Source organism: Arachis hypogaea, chromosome 12 (assembly GCF_003086295.3).
Source record: "Arachis hypogaea cultivar Tifrunner chromosome 12, arahy.Tifrunner.gnm2.J5K5, whole genome shotgun sequence".
NCBI classification, from domain to species: domain Eukaryota; kingdom Viridiplantae; phylum Streptophyta; class Magnoliopsida; order Fabales; family Fabaceae; genus Arachis; species Arachis hypogaea.
Window position 1 is genome coordinate 24,055,607 of NC_092047.1, and position 26,064 is coordinate 24,081,670.

Here is a 26,064-nt window from a genome sequence, read left to right on the forward strand (position 1 = left end):
GCGCTTCAAACGGTCCGGTCCTTATATGAAAACCGCTGGGAGAATAACCGGTCAAGAACCGGCGAACCGGTCAAAAACCGGCCGGTTGGACCGAACCGGTGACCGGCCGGTTACGCTAAAACGGCGTCGTTTAACGTTTTAGAAAAAATAAAAAAATACACCCGACCCGACCCGCCCGTGGAGCACCCCCCCTTCCTTCCCCCGAGCCCCGACCCCATTCATTCATCAATCATCATCTGAATCATCAATGGAGGAGAACCCTAGCCGCGCTGCCTGAACCATAGCCCCCTGTCGCCACCCTTCGCGCCCGTGGTGTCGCCATCCTTCACGCCCGTGGTGTCGCCATCCTCAGCTCCATCGTCTTCATCTTCTCAAGTCTCAACACCAGCACGCAGTAGCCTCTCATCGGCGGTCCTCAACAGTCAACACCGGTAGCCTCCATCGACCCCAGGTGAGTGACTCGTCCTCTGCTCATTTCTCTTTGTCCTTCGCCTCTGCTCATGTTCTTCCATGGATGTGAACTGTTCAATTTCTGTGCACTTAGACCTCGGCTTAATTTTCTGTGAACTGAATTGAACTTAGACCTCTGCTCATGTTCTGTTTCTCTTTGTCCTCAATGTGAACTGAACTTAGACCTAGGCTTAATTTTCTGTGAACTTCATTTGTGAATTTCAGTGCTCATCTATTTTTGTTTGGCTGTTTGTTGGTTAGCAATTAGCATAAGAAATATGAATATGATCAATTTCTGTTTGGCTGTTTGTTGGTTAGCAATTAGCATCAGAAATTAATAATCTGAAATGTACGTGGCTGTGTTTGGTCCTCTGCTCAATTTCTCCTTTATTTTTGCTTTCATGTTGCTTGTATGTAATGTACACAAAAAGGAAAAGTACTATAATGAAAATGGGCTAGGAAGAGTTGAAAGGATTTCTAAACCTTCCTTTCTGTATTTGCAGTGTGCTAAGTTGCTAATTACACACACTCCCCTTCTCTCAATGCTTTCATTTACTAAGCAAAATCTAAGCAAACCTTTCATGTAAAATGTTTATATATTGAAAATGCAAAATACTGGATATACGATACCTTCATTTTGTGAAGACAAATAAATGTATTATAAGTTTATAACTAGTGATATCCTTTTTAACAATCCTAATTTTGTTCCTTGATTTCTTGTGGGTCCTGTGCTGAACTGCTGACTGCCCTGACCAGCACTTCGAGCTGCTGTGCAGGCATATCGGCGTGAAGTGGAGTCACAATTTTACCGGTCATCTAAAAGACGAAGAGAGAGATTTGATCAGGTGTGTTTTTCCATTCTGAACTATGTTTCTGTCTCTGTAGTTGAGAAAATGGGATGAAAGGAGATTAGGATCTTACCTCATTTTTAGGTATATGTATATGCTGCTTTGACATTTTCCTTATCTTACCTCAATTTCTGTTTGCTGCTGAGCATAAGAAATAAAAAATCTGAATGTTAAGCTGGATGGTCTTCTAATTTTCTGTCAATTTCATTTGTGAACTGTTCAATGTAAGTGGCTGTGTTTGGTCCTCTGCTCAATTTCTGCTCTATTTTGCAGCTTAATTCCTCTTTGTTGCACAATTTCTATTTGTTGGTCAATTTGTGTTTGGTCAAAATCTGAATGTTAAGCTGGCTGGTCTTCTATTTTGCAGCTTAACTTCATTTGTGAACTGTTCAATTTCTGTGAACTTGCTTTGTGAACTTGCTCAGTGAACTGTTCAATTTCTGGAACTTCATCTGTGAACTGTTCAATTTCTGGGTATGTTCATTGTGTTGTGTTGTCTTGTGTTGTTTAATTTCATACATGTTTTACTAATTTCAGTTATCCAAGTGGCGGTGGTAGTAGTGGTCTTTATGCTGCATCTCTTTCTTCTGCTGATCAGGGTGGGAATGAAGGTGAAGATCATCCCACCGAAGCAGATTTGCAACAAGTTCTTGTAGATTTTGATAATTGATAAACCATGATGTTGGGATTTAACATTTAGATATGCTTTTATTACTATTTAACTTTTGAGTTTGGATTTTGATAAGATCATATGTATTTGGTTGATGATATTTTATGTAGTGTTTTTAATTTCGAAGATATTTTAAGATTTGTATCAGACTATAATTATATTTTAGGATGTGTATTTATAATTTATTTATTATTTTACTCTAAAACGGTTTTTCCGGTTGGACCACCGGTTGAACCGGTTAGACCAATAAACCAGTGAACCAGTAACTAGAGCGGTTTGATGACCGGTCCGGTTTTCTGAACCTTGGTCGTTACACATTTAAGTGTTTTTATCAATTAAGTCAAACTAAGGTGACCCAAACTCAACAAAAATAACTCACATAACGAATACGTGAATTATGTATTTTTCTTCATGTTTCTTTCTTTTTTGCCATCAAGGAGCGCCTAATTTGTCTATAAACAAAAAAAGACTCAATTAACAAAACTATATCTAAAACGGCGAGTTATAGCCTGCACCGGTCCAAATGAGGAGATTGGTGCACCTGTCACCTCTGACACAAGTTTCTGCTTTGGTGGCAGGTCTTTTTGTATTTTACAAGATTGGCTATATAGTTTTGTATATTGTGTTATGACCCCTTAATTCATACATGTTTGCATTCGAACCCCCCTGTATGAATGGGCTGTTGACTGAGTTTTAGCCCATTTGGTAGAGCGAGGAGATGAAGAGGGGCTGTCATTAACTCCACAGCTCAAGTGACGGCGACGCCCTAGAGTTTTGGCAAACTTGGTGGGACATAGCACGGTAGAGTTTTGGCAATTTTTGGTTATAGAGTATTCTGTCTGATGTAATGTGATGTTAATCCGTGAACGCCATTTTCTGCGCAGGACTGCATGGAGGAAGAATCCGTGGCGGACGAATGTTACCGGCCGTTGTCTGCTGAAGAAGAGGGAGGCGATGGAAGCGATGCCTTCGGCCCAGGTGGCGACGAATTCGGTGACGAATTTGAGGATGGGGAATTAGGGGTGGAGTCGGATGCAGAGGATAATTTCGGGGATAGCTTCTTTGACAAGTGGGAAGAGAGAGCAGTGGACAGCATTGCAGAGCTGGGGTGTATAAATTTCAAGGAAATAACTGCAAAGGAGATTTTAATGTGTCATTTTCTGGATCGATCGGTGGCATTCTTGTTTTACAGTTTGTATGCGAAGATGAATGGTTTCGCTGTGAGGAAGAATAAGATTTGGCGAAATGTGAGGAATGAGGTTACTCAACAAGAATTTGTATGTTTTCGGTAGGGGTTCAGAGGAATGGGGTCCGTTAACGACGGCATGCAACGGAAACGTGAGCCAAAGGCGGAGACCAGATGCGGCTGTGAGGTAGAGATGTGCGTCCACGTGCACTTCGAAAGTGGTAGATGGATAATATCATACTTTCAAGACGTTCACAACCACAAGTTGCTGGACGATAGACTGACTTTCATGCTATCGGGCCATAGGAAAATGGATGCAGCCACCCTGGAACAAATGAACATGATGCCTAGAGTTGGGATTAAAACGCCACAGATTTATTCATCTTTTGTGCAGACTGCCAGGGGATTCCAAAACCTTTCGTTTCTAAAGAGGGATATGTATAACCAGATAGGGAAGTATTGGAGGCTCATTGGTGGGGATGCGACGGCTTGCCTTAAGTTCCTGGAATCAACGACGCAGGCTAATCCTGGAATGTTTGTGCGTTATTTGGCGGACAAGGATGGTCGTTTGGTGCACCTGTTTTGGTCGGATAATTGCAGTCAGCTGGATTATGGTTTGTTTGGGGATGTCATGGCATTTGATGCGACATATCGGAAGAATAAGTATATGTGTCCACTGGTTTGTGTTTTCTGGAGTGAATCATAACCAAACAATTGTGTTTGCCGCTGCGCTAGTTGCAAATGAGAATGAGCAGACTTACACCTGGTTGCTGCAACAGTTCCTGGACGCCATGAAGGGTAAAGCACCTGGGTGTGTGATAACAGATGGGCATAGAGCGATGAAAAAGGCAATCGAAGCGGTGTCTCCTGGGGCCTATCACCGTTTGTGTGCGTGGCATCTGCTGAGGAATGCCACTTCTAACCTAAGCAACCCCAGATTTACTTCTGAATTTAAGAAATGCATGCTGTTCGATTATAAGGTGTGGGAGTTTGAAGATCATTGGCATTATATGGTGGATGCGCTTGGTCTGTCTGATAATCAATGGGTTTCTGACCTTTACTCTAGGAGAAGGATGTGGGCAACTGCACATATAAGGGGCAACTTCTTTGGGGGTTTTCGTACAATGTCAAGGTGTGAAGGATTGCACTCAATGCTGGGTAAATTTGTCCAGTCTCGTCATAATTTGAGGGACTTTGTTGAGCAGTTTATGCGTTGCATATCCCAAATGAGGTCCAGGGAAGCACACTCTGATCTGTTATCCATGGTTGGGGAACCAGTGCTACAGAGTCCATTTCATGATTTGGAGAGGTCAGCTGCAAAGAAGCTCACAAGGGCAATTTTCTTCAACTTCAGGCCGATGCTTTTCCGCGCTTGCACATTGAAGGTACGAACACACACATGGAGCCAGACTTCTGATACATTCACTTTGTCTAGGTCAGCTAATGCGCGTAGGGAGTGGCAAGTGTGTCACTATGGTGACAGTAACAATTTCAAGTGCTCTTGCTTGCGAATGGAGTCCCTTGGTATACCGTGTGATCCCATTGTAGCAGTGCTGGTACATTTGGAGATGACTGACATACCAGACAGTCTTGTTCTGGATCATTGGTCCAAGAGTGCTCGCTCGAAAGTAAGGGCCTTTGTGGAGAAAGGTCTGTTTTGCTGGGATATCTCTGCCAACATTTAAAACAACCACTGCACAATAACGACAAAACAAATTTGAGGGTATACAAACGGGATTCCACCCGAATCGTACTTCGTTGTATTATAAGGTAACGTCGTTAATCATAACATGATCATCACTAATTAACACAATTTTTCCCACATTATCTACTAAGCCTTCTGATTCAACAACAAACTAAAACACATTACATACTACTTTGCAGTTTAATCACCAAAAATAAACGACATACAACAATAACTGAACAAATACAACATAACCAAACACCAACGACACATTCAGAACACACACATCAAACTCTTTCTCCTTCGACATGGCGTCTTACAAGGGAATCGTAACTGGCCTTCAGCTTCTCGTAAGATTCTTCCAGTTGACCTACCCTGGCTCGAAGCGCGTTATTTGAGTCGCCAAGAAGCTTCGCCTTTTTGTAGTTATAATCCCGAATCTCTTTTCCAGTTACATCAAGCAACACGCACAACATCTCATAAGCAACATCCTCTCTTGCAGCTTTTTCAACCATCGAGAAATGACCATTGACAAATAGCTCTATCTCAAATGGATGCCCAGGAATAACAACCGTGAAGCCAAAGAACGGGCCTTGCTCTCCGACAAATCGTTCCACCTTGAAAAAACAGGGGCAAGGGATCTCTGCCTCCAGGGAAACTTTCAGCAACCACTCCTCCATGCTGCTCACAACTGCGAAATTTGCGTTAAGCTCCTCCGTCGGAATTACAGGAAGCCCTTTTTCACAGTCATCGAACAACAAAAATCGCATAAATTAATAATTTTAATAACCGGACATAAAATGACCAGAATAAACAGCACTAACCAAACTCCAAATCGAATAAAATCACATTTCATCACTGCAAAGCAGAGCTTCATAAATACACTAACTTTTAAAAAGCGAATGTCGTTTCACAAGTCTTACATGAAACAATTGGCCGGCAAGGATAGCCTCCGCCAGAGATAGCCAATTTCTTGCCGCCACCTCCATCCGGCGTCACTCGACCAGTTTCACCACTACGACCTTTCTCAGCACAAATCAACGACATCCTCGCTTTGAAGCACGAGCATGCGTGTTCAAAGATATTGAATCCGTGAAACTCAGGAAACGTATAATCCAGAACTTGCTGGTTCGCCTCCTCCCAACTGGTGTATACCCCGGGCTTGTGCCCCTTCGTAACGGCAATGAACAAGAATCGTTGCATATTCTCCTCCATCTCTCCTACCCTCTCCTATCCTTCATACTGAAGTTGCACCTATATATAAACATTTATTCTCCATTCGAAGTTAGGTGCTTCGTTGTTAACCTTTTTTTTTTTGTCACACATGATTATTAATGTTTTGTCAGATTTATGAAGTTCAATTCCTCCCTAGAATTTTTTTTTGCCGTTCCCTTGAAGTTTGTTTTATTTTTGGAATAAAAAAATGTAAGCCCACAAATTTTAACACAATATAGGCCCAAGCTGGACCAAACAATTTCACCAGCCAACCAAAAAATAGGTTTCAGTCTCACCCCATAATTTTTTGCCATTTACAAAGCAGTCCCAATGGAGGCCAAATTGAAACTCCACCCATTAACCCCTCCCTCCCTTCACCGGTGAACTTTCCACCTGACACATGCCACCTCACTGTACCTCATGTTCGCATGGCACTCTCTCAAGCTGGACACCAATACAGAAAGGACATGGTGCACCAATCTCCTCAATTGGACAGGTGCATGCTATAACTCACCATCTAAAACAACCTCAAAGATTAATTAATACCAAATGACTCTATTAGTAGTTTTGTCATTTGTAATTTTCACCTAATTGTTGAAGTAGCTATACTCCTTTTTTTTTGTGGCATATTGAACATAATACAAGTTACTTCATTTGCGACTAAGATGTTGACTCAAGCTAGCCTCTTTATGTTATTAAGCTTGCCCAACTTATCATCTCAACTCTCGATAGTACTGCTCCTCTTCGGATACTTTTAAAGGAATGATATGATTCTGGAAAACCCAATAATTTTGATGCCATAGACTCTATAAACGATTTGACCAAAGAGCTTCCATCCACTGAATAGCTCCATATAAGCTTATCTTGAGTCCTTGCATTTAAAATAATATTTTGTAATAAAATGTATAGTTTTTTGTTGTGTTTACACTCTCACTTAAAAAAAGATTTTTGTTCATTTATTTTATAGAAAAAGTAACCTAATCTAAACTCTTGATAATATTAATGGTTCTGATAATCTTAAATAAATAAACAGTAAATAAATACATTAAAAGAAGTTAAAAGAAGATTTTTTAATAGGGTTTCTTGGAGATCGTGCGACAACTGCAGTAGCTTCCAAGACCGCATGATTTCTTCTTTTTATTGCATCTTCTTTCTCTTTTATTTTGTTTTTTCTTTCTTTTTCTTCAAGAAAAAAATTATTTTCGGTTCTATTTTTCACATTTTTTTCTCTTTTTATGTTTTATAATCATGTTCTTCCATAATATTGTTGTTCTCTTTGTTATTCTTCTTTATTTTTGTCTTGTAACTCACATTTAAAGTTTTATCATGAAAGATATTAATGGTGACCACTAGTGATTTTTCATCTTTTTTAAATCCTTAACATTTTTTGAAAAGTCTGGTAAAAAAACAAAATAAATTAATTTAAAATGGGTCAAGAAATATTTTTTTTATTTTTTATTTTAATATAAAAAAATACTCATATAAATGTACTCAATCTCTTTTAGATAAATGTACTCAAATTTTTTTTGTTTATACTTGAAATACGAATGTAACTGAGAACAAATTAAAGGGTGTTTAGAGTAACTAATGATGTGATGCTGGTTTAATAGATCTCTACTAAATTTATATTGATATAAATTAAATTAATTTATTTATATTTTTATGTGATTTTATGTGTTTATGATGCTTGTTTCATATCTAATGTTGTAGTTTAAGCTTGAATGTGTGACTTGTTAATCCTAATTTAAGTATCCTATACTTATCATTCTCATTATATTGATATAGAACGATAAATATGATAAGGTTAAAGAAATTATATTATGATCAGAATAGACAAATAATAAAAAATATAAACAAAACAATCATCTCAAATTCCTTAAAGTCATTCATTATAAATTCGAAAAGAAAAATTGCAAAGTTCAAATAAATAACTTTTCATTCTATCATTTAGTTATTTAAATTTGGTGTTGTAACTTGACTCCATTTGGTTCTGTAACTTGATTCCATGATTGATTAGTAATGTGTTGGCATGAATAAAGTGGCAAAACAGCTTGATTTTCAAGATTTGAAGTGAAAATTTCAGCCTGCAATATAAACACTATTAAAAAAATAATAATATAGAAGACCTTCAATAAGTTTTAAAAATGTTAAAAAAATAATAGTAAGGAATAAAAAATATTACAACCTGACAATTTTGGGTGGAATGCTTCTTTGTTAATGTCATTCTCTTATTTGATTGTTTTTCAACCCAATTCTTGAGTCTTTTTCTGCTTTTTCGTCCTTCCTTTTTTCAATCCTTTCATATTTTTAAGTAATCTTTCTAACGCATCTCCATCTGAATAGCTATTAACGATTTCTTTTGCATTCAAAATATTTAAAACATCATCATCTTGATTGTGTCTACAAAAAGAATCTATCTTCTTATATGCTTCGTCTATAACTTGCTCAACAAAATTAGATGTTACTTCAAAATCTGATGATCGAGCAGCTAATTTGATTGCTTTAGAACCTATATTCTTATACCGTGTTGTAGCATCCACTCTAGTATCACTTTGAACAACTTTTTCATATGAATAATGAACAATCATCTCTCTTGTTTCTCTGGTCCATCTCTTCATAATGTATTGATCCGGAATTTGTTTCACATCCCAAACATTTAAAACTTTTAAACTATGACAACATAAGAATCCCATTGTTTCAAACATTCTACAACTATAAGTAATTATCATATCTTTCACATTGCCAGATACGGTGTATTCTCCATCTTTTTCATAAAATGGCAACTTGATATTCAGACATTTGATTATTCTCTTTACAAGAAACAATATAAGCAACAAAACTCCAATCAAACTCATTTTGAAATAAATCAAATGCACTAGGAGTATATACTTGTGCATCATACTTTAATGATGGCGAGTGAATCATTTAAGTTCACAAAACTTTTGTCTTGCATTGTATTCAGCTTGTAGCTCCTTATATCGCTTACCACCAACAACTCGCTCAAATTGTTTGAGAAAATGTATTATGTCTAAACTTGATTGTATAAAATCTTTCAAATCACTATTAAAACTTTTACTAAGTTGAATACTTCGCATTCAATAGTATATACCTTCTTAATGTAGCAATGAGCCAATTTTTCTTCACTTTATAAATACTCTTCAACCAAGGATTGTCTTTCACTTTGTATCTTTGAAGCAATGCATTCCATGCCTCTTAAAATTGAAACTGATCTTCAGAATTATACATACAAGTTTTGAAATCTTTCACGATAAAAGAACCATCTTTCAATTTATTTCCTAAATATCTAATAGCATTTTGCATAATATGCCAGACACATAATTCATGATATGTTTCATGCATTTTTTCTATCAAACAGGATTTGAAAATAGTTTTAGGCTTTTTTTTTGCATGTGAGCTTCCAAAAATGATTTAAATAACCACATAAAAGATTCTTTTGATTCGTCATACAAAAGAGCAGCCCCAAATATTACTATTTCTCAATAGTGATTGAATCCACAAAAAATATCCAATGGTCTATTTTCTTTGTTTGTGCAGTATGTAGTGTCAAATATGATTATATCACCAAAGATAGCATAATCAATAACCATTCTTGCATCAGCCCAAAAAATATTTGTTATTTTCTCTTTATTATCTAACTGTATAGCATATTAAAACGAGGGATTATCAAGTAGTTGTCGATGAAAATACTTTAATAAACTACCTGCTTCATCATAGGCCAAGTCTCACTTTTGTTTGCTTCGAAGATAGTTCTTTTGGTCTTGTTTGGTATATCCAAGAACATCTTTACCACCAGCTTATAAACTTGTTAGTTCATGTGTTTCCTTTGGTCTTATATCAACTTCATCTGCCAAATCTATTTGCAATGCTTGTACTTCTGAAATCTTTCTTTGTGATGGCATCATATGACTAATTTTCAAAATTTGCAAAATATGGTGATTTAACTCAAGGTCACAAATTACATATTTTTTTATATCTCAACTAGACTTGAGTGACATTCTTATTTGGCAACTTATTCTAGTCTCGGCGTGATGTTGCTTTGTTAAATGATCTCATTTATCTGATCTTCGTTGGCCTTCCTTTGCACAAACAAGTCTAAAACTATTCACAGAATTATCAACCTTGCATTTATTTTCATACAATTATCAAACATCAAAACCAATCATTCTACCATAATTTTGTTAGAAGTCTTTAGCTTCTAGTACCGTGTCAAATTTCATGCCTAATTTTGGTATTTTTTTTGCTATAATTGGCCTGAACAAAATAAATAATAAAATTCTAAATATAATTATTATAAACATACAAAAATAAGAGTACTAAAATAAGAGTTGTAACAACCGCCCCTTCTAGAAACAAAATTAAATTTAAAGTTTGAAAATCAGTTAGGAGATAAGTTTAGAATTTTGAAATTTTGGATAGGAACCTGGTAACCACCCTCAGTTTGAAATTTAAAATATCCCAACCACCCCATCCCCAAATGTATATAAATAGGGGAGCACCCATAGGTAGAAAATCACTTCTCTCAAACACTTATCCTCTCCCTTCTCTCTCTATAAAGAAATAACATTCTGTGGGCAAACACAAGAGGCAAGCTCAAAGAAGCGTTAGAAAAGAAGGTAGGGAATTATGCCTTTCTTACTTATGTTGGCATGTAGTATGCTTTATTTTGTTTTCTTCCATCCATGCATGGCTACCACCTTTCATGTATTTTATGGCATGAATTATTCTTTGCTTATCTCTCATCTACATTGAGCATGATTATCTATTTTGTCAATTATACCCTCTTGAATCCATTAATATGTATCCCATATCTTTTCTATGTGCATTTACATGACCCTTTAATCACTATTCCTTTTATGTTGAGAGTACATGCCCCTTTATAACGTTTTATTAAATTGTTTAACATTTCCTAATTTTACTATGTGCCCTTACATGACCTTTGATACCGTTACATTATTATTATTCCTTTTATGTTGAGAGTACATGCCCCTTTATAACGTTTTATTAAATTATTTAACATTCCCTAATTTTACTATGTGCCCTTACATGACCTTTGATACCGTTACATTATTATTATTCCTTTAATATTGAGAGTACATGCTCCTTTTTATATCTTGTTCAAGGAACCATATTTTATTATATGCAACTAAAAGACCCCTTATATCATTATTGCTCCTTTATTTTAAAGATCAAGGGTACATAATTCTTATAATATCTAATCCAAGTATTTCAAATACTCACTTTCTTACTATATGCACTTAGATTATACTTTTTACATTATATCATCAATATCTTCTTAGGGTCAAGAGTACATGTTTTCTTATAATTGTTTTATTCAGCTAATTAATATCCTATTTTTTTTTATAATGTACATTTATTTTATACCCCTCTAGGGACGAGAGTACCTACTTTCGTATAAAATCTTATTCAAACATGCTTATTTTATCATGATATATGCCTCTCCTCTCGCATGATTCATTCTTGTATATGCCTAAATAACCGTACTTGTTAAAGAACTGAGGGAATGATCCTTCGGTAAGGGAAGGTGACCCCCAAAGACAAGATATCGAAATGATCCCTCGGTAAAGGAGGGTGATCGATCGAGATGATCCTTCGGTAAGGGAAGGTGACCCCCAAAGACAAGATATCGAGATGATCCCTCGGTAAGGGAGGGTGATCGATCGAGATGATCCTTCGGTAAGGGAAGGTGATCGCCAAAACGTTTGGGATAAGAACCTTCGGTAAGGGAAGGGGACTATCCCATCAATTTTATATAATAATATATCTTTTTATATGACTCCCTTCTTGTGTATGTCTAAATAACCTTTGGTTGTAAATTAAACTGAGGGAATGATCCTTCGGTAAGGGAAAGTGACCCCCAAAGACAAGATATCGATATGATCCTTCGATAAGGGAAGGTGATCGATCGAGATGATCCTTCGGTAAGGGAAGGTGATCGCCAAAACGTTTGGGATAAGAACCTTCGGTAAGGGAAGGGGACTCCCACTTATACCGGTTTGAGCTCAATACCTTCCATATAAGTTATAAATTAAGAAAGAAAGAAGGCACGAATGAAAGCTTGAGTTCTATGTTTTCCTTAGATTTAATTATGATTATGTTGATGTTATTCTTCTATTTTCCTATATGTTTCCTCTTTCTTTTACACACATGTTTTACAAAAAAAAAGAAGATGCATATTACATGCCATGTTATACGCTTGTTTTTAAAATCCTGCACGTGGGCTGGAGATGGATATGGAGGTGTTACATAGCACTCCTACTGAGACGTTAGGTTCTCACTCCCTTTCTTTTCCCATACTATCTCCAGAGGAACATGGCACAGCGGATAGAGACGACGCAGTGCCCCCTCGAGGGTAACTTCTGAGTATGACCCCTCGAAGCACGCGTGGGTAGTTGCGACCACTACTACCGTGCTCCAAACTATCTACTTAGGTCGAGAACTCGTGGAAGAAGAACCCCAGCTGCCCGTCATAACCTTCCTAGATAGGGATGCTTCAACATCTATGAAGCGGTCATCCAAGGTGGTACACCTTGAGTCCGACTCCGAGACCGAAGAAGAGAAATCCGACAACCCTGGCCAGAAGGAAGACACCATGGAGGAGGACCCAGAGGAGAAGTTGAACCCTTGTGGAGGCCCAAAGGTGGAATACGTGCCCTACTCCCCCATTTTGGCACCCCGTCGAGTTTTGGTTCATCCCACGCAACGGAACCAGGTCTTCACTGCACGAAAGGGTGTTGGAGGGAGACCCCTGGTACCTCGATTCGTGAATAACTAAAGACTCCTGATCAAGGATAGGATAGGATGCAAGTAGGGGAGCCTCTTCGACGAGATTAGTTTAGGACGTAGTTAGCTTCTTTTCCTGTTTTAGTTCCCTATAAGTATTTTGAAACGTACTCATGGTTAAGATGTTTATTTCACTCTAATTCAAATTCCAACGTTTTAGCGCTACTCGTTTTTCGCTCTACACGTATTTACTCCTGCCTCGCGTAACAATTAAGTCATTCTTTTTCTTGGATCAAGTGTGGCACCTTATTTTAAAAACCTCCACGATAGTATAAGAACTTAGGGTGTTACATTATTGGTATCAGAGCAAAGTCGATCCTAGGAGATATGACTAATGAAGCCTCTTCCTATGGTTATCCATAAATAGGGAATGTCCAGCAGTTCCCCCACCCTCTGCCGATGCACCCCAACGTCAAGGACGAGTCTTTGCCCTCAGCAGGTCTGTCAGAGGGTGTGCATCCTCATTTCAGGTAGATCATACCTTGCTAACCTAGTGTGCCTCCCTTTAGTAGGATTAGACATCATCCTAGGAATGGACTGGCTCAACGAAAACCGAGTCTTGTTAGATTGTTTTAAGAGAAAATCCATCTTCCCTTCTCAATCCATACGAGACACACGTGACCTTCCAAGATCCTCCGAAGACACCAGTACGAGGCAAGAATATGCCTTGCTAAATTCGGTAAAAGCAGACTCCCATCAGGAGTTCTGTGAGATACCAGTAGTACACGACTTTTCAGATGTCTTTCCCGAAGATATACCCTCGTTTCCCCCAACACGAGAGGTTGAGTTCTCCATAGAATTGATACCTGGGACAGGGCCAATCTCCAGAGCCCCTTACCGGATGACTCCAGTGGAGCTCACTGAACTAAAGAACCAACTAGAGGAGCTGCTGCAAAAAGGATGCATCAGACCAAGCGTCTCTCCCTGGGGAGCTCCAGTATTGTTTGTGAAGGAAAAAGGACGGCAGAATGCGTCTCTGCGTGGACTATAGGCAACTCAACAAAATCACGGTGAAGAACAAGTATCCCCTCCCAAGAATAGAGGACTTAATGGACCAACTACAAGGTGCAACAGTGTTCTCAAAAATCGACCTGAGATCAAAGTATCATCAAATAAGGGTAAGAGAGGAAGACATTCCAAAGACAGCATTTCGAACGAGATACGGACACTACGAGTTCACAGTAATGTCTTTTGGGTTGACCAATGCCCCCGCCGTCTTTATGGACTACATGAATAGAATTTTTCGACCTTACCTCGACAGTTTCGTGGTGGTATTCATAGATGATATTTTGATTTTCTCCAAGACAGAAGAAGAACACAGGGAGCACTTGCGTGTAATACTGGGAACCCTTCGAGAGAAAAAGTTGTACGCAAAACTATCCAAGTGTAAGTTTTGGATGAAGGAGGTACAATTTCTTGGACACATGGTTTCCGGCGACGGAATATCAGTGGATCCCAGTAAGATAGACTCGGTACTAAACTGGGAAAGGCCGACGTCAGTCACAGAAATAAGGAGTTTTTTTAGGATTGGCGGGCTACTATAGAAGGTTCATAAGAGGGTTTTCTCAACTAGCCCTGCCGTTAACCCGTTTAACCATGAAGGATACCCCGTTTGCTTGGACGCCAGACTGCGAAAGAAGCTTCCAAGAGTTAAAGTGTCGCTTGACATCCGCCCCAGTACTAGCCTTACCTAACCCCGACATGGCCTTCGAAGTTTACTGTGACGCCTCAGGACAAGGATTGGGTTGCGTACTAATGCAATGCAAAAAGGTAGTGGCGTATGCATCAAGACAACTGAAGACCCACGAAGCCAACTATCCAACTCACGACCTCGAACTAGCCGCGATAGTATTTGCCCTGAAGACATGGAGGCATCATTTGTACGGAGTTAGGGTTTCAAGTATTCTCCGATCATAAGAGCTTAAAGTACCTGTTCGACCAGAAGGAACTCAACATGCGACAAAGGAGGTGGATGGAGTTTCTTAAAGATTATGACTTTGTTCTAAATTACCACCCAGGAAAGGCTAACTTGGTGGCTGACGCTCTGAGTCGGAAGGTACTCAAGGCATCATGGCTGATGATAAAAGAGGCAGAGTTGATAAGGAATTTCAGAGACATGAACTTACAAGTCACCCTCGCTCCAAAAAGCATACGTATGAACCACCTAACAGTGGCAAGTCAATTCAAAGAACAAATAACTAAGGCACAGAGTTCCGATCCCAACTTTCAAGAAACCCTGCACCTTGTCAAAGAAGGAAGATTGAAGGGCTTCACCGAAGGAGAGGACAAGGTATGGAGATACCAAGGTCGAATCTGTGTCCCAAGGGAAGGAGACCTTCAAAGCAAGATTGCGGAAGAAGCCCACAGAGGAGATTTTACCATTCATCCTGGCATGACGAAGATGTACCATGATTTGAAGAAGATGTTCTGGTGGCCAGGGATGAAAAAGGATTTAGCCACGATCGTGAATAAATGCCTGGTTTGTCAGAAGGTAAAAATCGAACATCAGAAACCATCAGGGGTATTGCAACCCCTTGGCATCCCGAAGTGGAAATGGGAAGACATATCGATGGATTTCATCATGGGACTACCCCGTACTCAAGCAAGGCGTGACGCTATATGGGTCATCGTGGACCGGCTTACAAAGACTGCCCATTTTCTACCAGTTAAGGCGACCGACTCATTGGAAAGACTAGCCACGCTATATATCAGAGAGATCGTGAGGTTACATGGGGTACCAACGACCATAGTCTCGGATAGAGACCCAAGATTCACCTCGAGGTTTTGGAACGCATTGCAGAAGGCATTCGGGACGAAATTGTGCCTAAGCACGTCATACCACCCGCAAACAGATGGACAAACGGAGAGGACCATCCAGACGTTGGAAGACATGTTACGAGCTTGTGTCCTAGACAGACCAGGAAAGTGGGAGAGTCACCTACCACTGATCGAGTTTGCTTATAACAACAGTTACCATGGTAGCATCGGGATGGCACCATATGAGGCACTGTACGGGCAAAGATGCCAATCTCCTTTATGCTGGTACGGGCCAGAAGAGAAAGGCTACTTAGGACCGGAGTTAGTAAGACAGACCACGGAAGATATCAAGAGGATAAGAGAAAGAATGCGCACTGCCCAAAGTCAACAAAAGAGTTATGCAGATCAACGAAGGAAACCCCTCGAATTTCAGGAAGGCGATCACGTATTCCTAAAAATCACCCCCACCACCGGGGTAGGGAGGGCTCTTAAGGTACAAAAACTAAGCCCCCGGTACCTGGGTCCATTCCAAATCCTCCGACGTATAGGAAAGTCGGCATACCATCTTGCCCTACCACCAAATCTATCAAGACTACATGACGTGTTCCATGTGTCCCAACTCCGAAAATACCAGCACGATCCAAGCCATGTGTTGCAGCAAGAAGATGTAACACTCAAGGACGACCTGACTTTTGAACTACCAGCCATAGAGATTGTAGACAGAAGTACGAAGCAACTAAGGAGCAAGACGATACGACTGGTAAAGGTGGCATGGGGTAGCGGCAATTTCAGAAACTACACATAGGAAAAAGAGGCAGACATGAGACAGAAGCTCCCGGACTTATTTACAGGTAACAATCGTGGTGAGAATCTCCTTTTCTCCCCAACAGTAAGGAAATTTCAGTAGGACCCCTAAGTTAGTTAAACGACCCTTATCGACCAAGTTCAGACATGGAATTTGGGGACAAATTCTTTTCTTATGGGGGTGATAATGTAACAACCGCCCCTTCTAGAAACAAAATTAAATTTAAAGTTTGAAAATCAGTTAGGAGATAAGTTTAGAATTTTGAAATTTTGGATAGGAACCTGGTAACCACCCTCAGTTTGAAATTTAAAATATCGCAACCACCCCATCCCCAAATGTATATAAATAGGGGAGCACCCATAGGTAGAAAATCACTTCTCTCAGACACTTATCCTCTCCCTTCTCTCTCTACAAAGAAATAACATTCTGTGGGCAAACACAAGAGGCAAGCTCAAAGAAGCGTTAGAAAAGAAGATAGGGAATTATGCCTTTCTTACTTATGTTGGCATGTAGTATGCTTTATTTTGTTTTCTTCCATCCATGCATGGCTACCACCTTTCATGTATTTTATGGCATGAATTATTCTTTGCTTATCTCTCATCTACATTGAGCATGATTATCTATTTTGTCAATTATACCCTCTTGAATCCATTAATATGTATCCCATATCTTTTCTATGTGCATTTACATGACCCTTTAATCACTATTCCTTTTATGTTGAGAGTACATGCCCCTTTATAACGTTTTATTAAATTGTTTAACATTTCCTAATTTTACTATGTGCCCTTACATGACCTTTGATACCGTTACATTATTATTATTCCTTTTATGTTGAGAGTACATGCCCCTTTATAACGTTTTATTAAATTATTTAACATTCCCTAATTTTACTATGTGCCCTTACATGACCTTTGATACCGTTACATTATTATTATTCCTTTAATATTGAGAGTACATGCTCCTTTTTATATCTTGTTCAAGGAACCATATTTTATTATATGCAACTAAAAGACCCCTTATATCATTATTGCTCCTTTATTTTAAAGATCAAGGGTACATAATTCTTATAATATCTAATCCAAGTATTTCAAATACTCACTTTCTTACTATATGCACTTAGATTATACTTTTTACATTATATCATCAATATCTTCTTAGGGTCAAGAGTACATGTTTTCTTATAATTGTTTTATTCAGCTAATTAATATCCTATTTTTTTTTATAATGTACATTTATTTTATACCCCTCTAGGGACGAGAGTACCTACTTTCGTATAAAATCTTATTCAAACATGCTTATTTTATCATGATATATGCCTCTCCTCTCGCATGATTCATTCTTGTATATGCCTAAATAACCGTACTTGTTAAAGAACTGAGGGAATGATCCTTCGGTAAGGGAAGGTGACCCCCAAAGACAAGATATCGAGATGATCCCTCGGTAAAGGAGGGTGATCGATCGAGATGATCCTTCGGTAAGGGAAGGTGACCCCCAAAGACAAGATATCGAGATGATCCCTCGGTAAGGGAGGGTGATCGATCGAGATGATCCTTCGGTAAGGGAAGGTGATCGCCAAAACGTTTGGGATAAGAACCTTCGGTAAGGGAAGGGGACTATCCCATCAATTTTATATAATAATATATCTTTTTATATGACTCCCTTCTTGTGTATGTCTAAATAACCTTTGGTTGTAAATTAAACTGAGGGAATGATCCTTCGGTAAGGGAAGGTGACCCCCAAAGACAAGATATCGATATGATCCTTCGGTAAGGGAAGGTGATCGCCAAAACGTTTGGGATAAGAACCTTCGGTAAGGGAAGGGGACTCCCACTTATACCGGTTTGAGCTCAATACCTTCCATATAAGTTATAAATTAAGAAAGAAAGAAGGCACGAATGAAAGCTTGAGTTCTATGTTTTCCTTAGATTTAATTATGATTATGTTGATGTTATTCTTCTATTTTCCTATATGTTTCCTCTTTCTTTTACACACATGTTTTACAAAAAAAAAGAAGATGCATATTACATGCCATGTTATACGCTTGTTTTTAAAATCCCGCACGTGGGCTGGAGATGGATATGGAGGTGTTACATAGCACTCCTACTGAGACGTTAGGTTCTCACTCCCTTTCTTTTCCCATACTATCTCCAGAGGAACATGGCACAGCGGATAGAGACGACGCAGTGCCCCCTCGAGGGTAACTTCTGAGTATGACCCCTCGAAGCACGCGTGGGTAGTTGCGACCACTACTACCGTGCTCCAAACTATCTACTTAGGTCGAGAACTCGTGGAAGAAGAACCCCAGCTGCCCGTCATAACCTTCCTAGATAGGGATGCTTCAACATCTATGAAGCGGTCATCCAAGGTGGTACACCTTGAGTCCGACCCCGAGACCGAAGAAGAGAAATCTGACAACCCTGGCCAGAAGGAAGACACCATGGAGGAGGACCCAGAGGAGAAGTTGACCCCTTGTGGAGGCCCAAAGGTGGAATACGTGCCCTACTCCCCCATTTCGGCACCCCGTCGAGTTTTGGTTCATCCCACGCAACGGAACCAGGTCTTCACTGCGCAAAAGGGTGTTGGAGGGAGACCCCTGGTACCTCGATTCGTGAATAACTAAAGACTCCTGATCAAGGATAGGATAGGATGCAAGTAGGGGAGCCTCTTCGACGAGATTAGTTTAGGACGTAGTTAGCTTCTTTTCCTGTTTTAGTTCCCTATAAGTATTTTGAAACGTACTCATGGTTAAGATGTTTATTTCACTCTAATTCAAATTCCAACGTTTTAGCGCTACTCGTTTTTCGCTCTACACGTATTTACTCCTGCCTCGCGTAACGATTAAGTCATTCTTTTTCTTGGATCAAGTGTGGCACCTTATTTTAAAAACCTCCACGATAGTATAAGAACTTAGGGTGTTACAAGAGTACTAAATATAATTGTTATAAACATACCTGAAAAAAGTAATTAATGTAGAATTGTGTTGTGCAATTTGAGTTTTTTTCATGTTTTGAGAAATCAATTGACAATCTTTTGCAAATATAAAACAAATAATATATTGAGTAAATTTGATCAAATATATTGCGGTGAAATTTGAAATTATTCAATGAAAAAATTACTTTTCCATGGTGGTATCATTGTGATCATCAACTCATTTATTTCTTCTGATAAATCTACCATTTTAGTTTCACGAAGCAACACCTCCATGTTTAGCTTGCTAGGCAATCCTTTGGTCGTAACTCTAGTAGGGGACAACTAATAAAATTGAAAGAGTACATAAAGAGTACGCAAAGATAAAGAACGCTTTGTTATGTATTCTTGATTGATTGAATGATGAAAGTAAAACTAAATATATAGAGTATTGCCTATAAAAGATAAAAGTAAAGATAAGATAAGAAGTTAACATAAAAACAAGATAAGATAAATTATTGTTGGACTGAATTTGTGGACCGTGAGACTTCTTTATTGTTGTCATGGGCTAAGGTAGAAGAATGGTTTAATACGCCCCACAAGCTGGAGGATGAAAGATGTCAAGAACACCAAGCTTATTCAAATTAAGAAGGAAGGGTTGAGGAGACAAAGGTTTGGTGCAGATGTCAGCTAATAACTACTCAGAAGAAGGAATGGGGAGAAGTTCCATCACTCCAGCTTGAGTTTTTTGTCAAACCAAGTGACAATCAATCTCTAAATGTTTGGTCCGTTCATGAAAAACCGTATTAGCAGCAATATGAAGAGCACTTTGATTATCACAATATAAAACTAGTGGGCGGATAGGAGAGATGCATAAAAAGTGTAACACATTTAGTATCCATTGAAGTTCACAAGTTGTGTTGGCAAGTGTACGATATTCTGCTTCAGTGGATGAGTGGACAACGGTGGTTTGTTTCTTGGTCTTCCAAGAAACTAAAGAGTTGCCTAAGAAGAAACAATAGCCTGTTAAAGATCGCCGAGTGTCAGGACATCTGGCCCAATCAGAGTCACTGAAGCCGAGGAGCTGAATTTCTGATTCTCTTGGAAAATAAGTTCTTTGCCAGGGCTAGTTTTCAGATATCGTAACACATGCTTGGCAGCTTGAAGATGAGATTCAGTAGGAGATTCCATTAATTGACTTAATTGTTGAGTGTCATACATGATGTGTAGTGGTAAGGTAGATAAGACGTCCAACCAAACGGCGATACACAGAAGGGTCAGATAGTAGGGGACTTTTGTGTTGATATAGTCTTGTGGAACTATCCATTGGAATAGAGACAGGTTTAGCACCTAATAAACCAGAATCCTCTAAAAGATCATGACAATATTTTCTCTAAGATAAGCAAATTCCCTTTGCTGATTGAGCTACTTCAATGACCAAAAAATATTTTGATGGGCCCAAGTCTTTAATTCGGAAGTGTTGGTGTAAAATAGACTTAATGGCAGTAAGTTCAGAAATGGAATTACCAGTGAGAACGATATCGTCAACATAGACTAGAAGTGTAGAAATTTGAACACCAGTAAATTTAACAAATAGACTATACTCAAATAAGGTCTACTGATATCCATGAGATAGCAAGAGATGAGAAAGTTTGTCATACCACTAGTCATAAACCATACAATGACTTTAGTATCTTGCAGCATTGATTTGGCCGAGGAGATGTAAACCCGGGTGGCAGAGTCATGTAAACATCTTCAAAAAGATCCGCTTGTATGAAAGCATTATTGACATCTAACTGATGTATGGGCCAATGCTTCATAGAGGCCAATGCTAAAACTAATATGATGGTGGTAGGCTTGACAACAAGAGAGAAGGTTTCCAAAAAATCAACATCTTCAGTCTAGGTAAATTCTTTGGCCACAAGGCGAGCCTTATATCGATCAACTGAACCATCAGGCTTGCGTTTGATGTGATAGACCTATTTACAGCCAACCGGCTTAACACCTGTAGGACAATCAACAAGACGCCAAATTTTGTTCAACTCAAGAGCATCCAACTCATCTTTCATAGCACTACACCAATTAGGGTGTTGATTGGAATCCTTAAAGAACTTTGGCTCAATGTCAGAATGTAGAGATAAAATAAACCTTTTATGTGAAGATGAAAGAGAAGAAAAAGACATGACTGAAGATAAAGGATACCTGCACTTTGAGGGAGATTGATTTGTAGAGGTGAAGGAGGAATTGCACAAGTAATCAGAGAGATATGCTGAAGGTCGGTGAGGTCGGTCAGAATGACGAGGATGGGGTTGCTCAGGTGGTGAGGAAGGTGACGGGGGATGAGGAGGTGATGGTAGACTAGTGTCTAGTGCGAAAGGAGAGGAGGGTGTGGGACTCGAAAAAGATTCAGTTGTCATGGGTTCAAGTTGGTTAGGACACGACGGTGAGGAAGAAGGAAAGGTTGTTGGAGAAAATAAAGAATTAGATGGAGTTGGGTCAATGGGTATGGGTGAGGGTTCAATTGGAAGGATTGGTATTTTTGGGTTATGTGTGTTGACAGAAAAATTATTTGGTTCAGCATTTGCTGTTAGGTTGGAAGGAGAAATTGGGCCATTTGTGTGGACCAAAGGAAAGACTAATTCATAAAATATAACATTTCAAGAAATTTCAATCTTTTTGTCATCCAAAAGATAAATGATATATCCTTTAAAACCATTTTGAAAACCAATGAAAATACCCTTTTTGGCTCTTGGATCAAATTTTGATCTATTTGTCATTAGGGTAGAAACAAAACATAAACATCCAAAAACTTTAAGGTCATGATAATTTGGTGGATGATTAAATAAAATTTTAAATGGTGTTTGAAAATTAATTGCAGATGATGGAACTCTATTAAGCAAATAAACAGCATGTTTAACAGCATAAGACCAAAAAGATAATGGTAAATTAGATTGAAACATAAGAGCACGAGCTATATTTAAAATATGTTGATGCTTGCATTCTACCCGTCTATTTTGTTGAGGGGTTTCAACACAACTACGTTGATGAATAATGCCCTTTGAAGCATAAAAATCATGTAAAATAAATTCTAGTCCATTATCGGAATGGACAGTTTTGACTTTAGAGTTGAATTGTGTTTCAACTAAAGCAATAAAATTCTTTACACGATTTTGCACTTCTCCTTTTGATTTTAACAAAACAACCCATGTAAAGCGACTAAAATCATCAACGATAGTTAAGAAATATTTATGATTATGAATAGAATTTTGTCGAAACGGGCCCCAAATACAAAATATAATAAATAAAAAATTGCATTAGCTTTATTAAAGCTTTGGGAAAATGAAAGTTTCTTCTATTTAGAAAAATGACAAATATCATAAGTTTTATCATGATGCATAGAAATAAAAGGAAATTGCTTATGTAAATAATTAAGTCTTTGTTCAGAAAGATGACCCAAACGGAAATGCCATAGGTCGGATGGTGTAATGACTGATTTTGTTTTGATAGTATGAATGGAATGTGAAGTTGATGGAGTGTGAGTGAGAGTACTTTCAACAACATACTAGCCTTCTCTCATTCTACCCAAACCAATCGTCCTCAAAGTGTTGGCCTGTAAAGTATAAGAAGAAGATGAAAAAGTGAGTTGACATTGAAGATTAGAAGTAATTTTAGATATGGAAATAATGTTAAAATTGAATTAAGGCAGATAAAGAACATCATGAAGGATTAAGGATGAAGAAAATTGCACAACACCCTTATAGGAAGCAGTGACTTTAGTGTTATTTGGTAAGTGAATGATAACGGGAGAGACTTTGTAATATGAAATCAACCAATATAAATTTGATGCAATATGGTCTGTGGTACCAGAATCAATAATCCAAGAATTTAAAAATGTATTTTTGTTGGAAAAATTATTTAAAATAGAAAATGTATTTAAAGAACAAAGATAATGAGTACTCGGACTAGGCAAAAACTCATTTTGATTTGATGAAACATTATCTCTATATTCTGGAGAGGGAAACTCGGGCTTTTTGAGAAGTGCTATAAAAGCTTGTTGTTAGGCTAGTGAGAGGTCCAAAATTGGGTTTGAATTGGACTGCTGGGTATGCCCTTCAACATGACATAGGGCTGCCATCTCATCATGAACTAGAAGGGCAATTAAAGGAGGAGTGGCAACGACAGCATTGGCAGAGGCAGCAGAGTGATGTGGACTACCAAGATGACGTGGATGCCCTGGTGGGTACCCGTGTTTCGAATAGCAGACTTCAATCGTGTGGCCATTATGACCGCAATGCGTGTAGAACTTAGAAGAACCACCGCATTCCGCGCCGGAGGAAAAACCACCGCGACCCTTGCCGGAGGAAAAACCACTGCGACCGCGACCTTGTGAGGGGTGCCGCGAATCGACGGCGGAGGTGATAGAACGTGGATTGTCTAGAATTCCAGTGGCGACTTGTAGCTGTCGTTCATGTTGGATGATCAATGCAAAAACTCTGGTTACTTGAGGTAATGGGTCTAGGAGAAGTACTTGAGATCGCACCATCGAGAATCGTTCATCCAATCCCTTAAGAAAGGGAATTATGAAATCTTGTGATCTGTGTGATGTTGCTGGACATGAACAGACTGGGAGAGGGCGAGAACTGACAAGTTCCTCCCAAAGAGACTTCAATGACATGTTGAACTTGGTGACAGACAGAGTGCCCTGCTTGAGTGCATAGATTTCTTCTTGCAACTCAACAATTTGGAGAAGATCGCTCTGAGCAAATCGTTCTTTTAAATCGGTCCAGACAGAGGAGGTAGTCGCAAAATGGATGACACTTTGGGTTATAGAAGGGGTTAAAGAATGGAACAACCAAGATATGACCAAGTTGTTGCAACCTTCCCAAGCCGAGAAAAGAGGATCATCAGACAGAGGAGAGGAGATAGAACCGGTAAGAAATTCATATTTATTTTTGGAAATCATAGCTATAGTGAAAGATTTATTCCATGAATGGTAGTTGTTTCATGTGAGAATAGGGGTAACCAAGACTGAGGTAAGATTTTCACTTGGATGAATATAATAGGGATTGGTTGTATCCTGAGCTAAATTGGAAGGTTGATTATTCATGGTGGGAGGGGGAGAGGGGTTTTAGGATCGGAATCAGTTGGTTTATCCATGGATGTCAGCATAGCTCAACCAGGCTCTGATACCATAATAAAATTGAAAGAGTACATAAAGAGTACGCAAAGATAAAGAATGCTTTGTTATGTATTTCTTGATTGATTGAATTATAAAGTAAAACTAAATATATAGAGTATTGCTTACGAAAGATAAAAGCAAAGATGAGATAAGAAGGTAACATAAAGATAAGATAAGATAAATTATTGTTGGGCTGAATTTGTGGGCCGTGAGACTTCTTTATTGTTGTCATGGTAAGGTAGAAGAATGGTTTACAAGGTTCGGAAAACCGGACCAGTCATCAAACCGCTCTAGCTACTGGTTCACTGGTTCACTGGTCCAACCGGTCTAACCGGTGGTTCAACCAGAAAAACTGTTTTAAAATAAAATAATAAATAAATTATAAATAAACATCCTAAAATATAATTATAGTATAATATAAATATTAAAATAGTTTTTAAATTTAAAAAAACTACATTAAATGTCATCAATCAAATTCATATAATCTTATTAATATACAAACTCAAGTTAAATAGTATAAAGAAATTTCAAATATTAAGTGTCAACATAAAGATTTATCAATCATCAAAACCTCAAGATGTTCTTGTGAGTTTCTTTTTTTTTTTTGGATAATTATTTAAACATATTATGTAATTATGATTGTGATTTCAACTATTGTGCTAAAGAAACCTTCAAGTAACAAGGATATGTTGATGGTGGTGGTGTCTTCTGAGGCATCAATGTCTCCTCATCCAGCCCCTCTAATTTCTTCAGCTAAAGCCATAACAAAAGGAATGGTACCAGAAAATGAGGTAGTTAATGGATCATCAAATGAAAAGCTTTTTGTTATTGCAAGTGAAGATGAATAGGCCAATGCACAAGTTTGAATGTAGCAACTTAACAGAACTTAACAGCAACAAAAGTTAAATACCAGCAACAAATAATCACTCTAAATCCTGAAATCAATAACTATTTCAACAAAAATTCAAAAACATCATACTTAAAAATTAAAAAACGGCAACAACAGCATAACAAATCCATTTTAATCAACAATTTCAACAACACAAAATCAATGATTTAATTAATTTCAGATTCAGAAATCACAAATCAGAGTATCAGATATTCAAAACACTAAATCTTTACCCAGCAATTACAAACAAAGCCAACAAAACTAGCACAACCAGCAACTACAAATCAAAGCCATTAGCAAATTTGAACAAAAAAATTAGGAGCCATCAGCAAAACCAACAATTAGAAAACAAAGCCAGCAATTACAAAACACTAAACCTTCACCCAGCAATTACAAACAAAGCTAGCAAAACCAACACAACCAGCAACTACAAATCAAAGCAAAACTAGCAACTACAACACAATGAAAAACAGATATGAAATTAAGAACAACCCCACAACACAATGAATAATAACAAGTTAGGAGCCATCAGCAATTAAAAACAGGAGCCAAGACCCAAGAAGAGTAAGTTTTCAGCATTAACAAAACAGCAAAACAGGAGCCAAGACCCAAGCGGTTATAGGAGGAGGACCGGACCGCTTGCGTCACCGGT

General features: G+C 38.4%; 1 protein-coding gene across 1 annotated transcript; it reads left to right on the plus strand.

Moving 5' to 3' along the window:
- Positions 1 to 3,272: 3,272 nt before the first annotated feature.
- Positions 3,273 to 4,839, plus strand: LOC112729851 (protein FAR1-RELATED SEQUENCE 5-like). Its single transcript, XM_025779994.1, has 2 exons — positions 3,273 to 3,833; positions 3,934 to 4,839. The coding sequence occupies exons 1-2, from the start codon at positions 3,273 to 3,275 to the stop codon at positions 4,837 to 4,839; spliced, it is 1,467 nt and encodes a 488-aa protein (XP_025635779.1).
- The last annotated feature ends 21,225 nt before the right edge of the window (positions 4,840 to 26,064 follow it).

Excerpts from the sequence above, each read along its gene's own strand:
- LOC112729851 (XM_025779994.1), top strand. The coding sequence starts at position 3,273 with ATGGGGTCCGTTAACGACGGCATGCAACGGAAACGTGAGCCAAAGGCG. Across the intron at positions 3,834-3,933 it reads ATAAGTATATGTGTCCACTG|TTCCTGGACGCCATGAAGGG; the intron begins GTTTGTGTTTTC and ends TTGCTGCAACAG.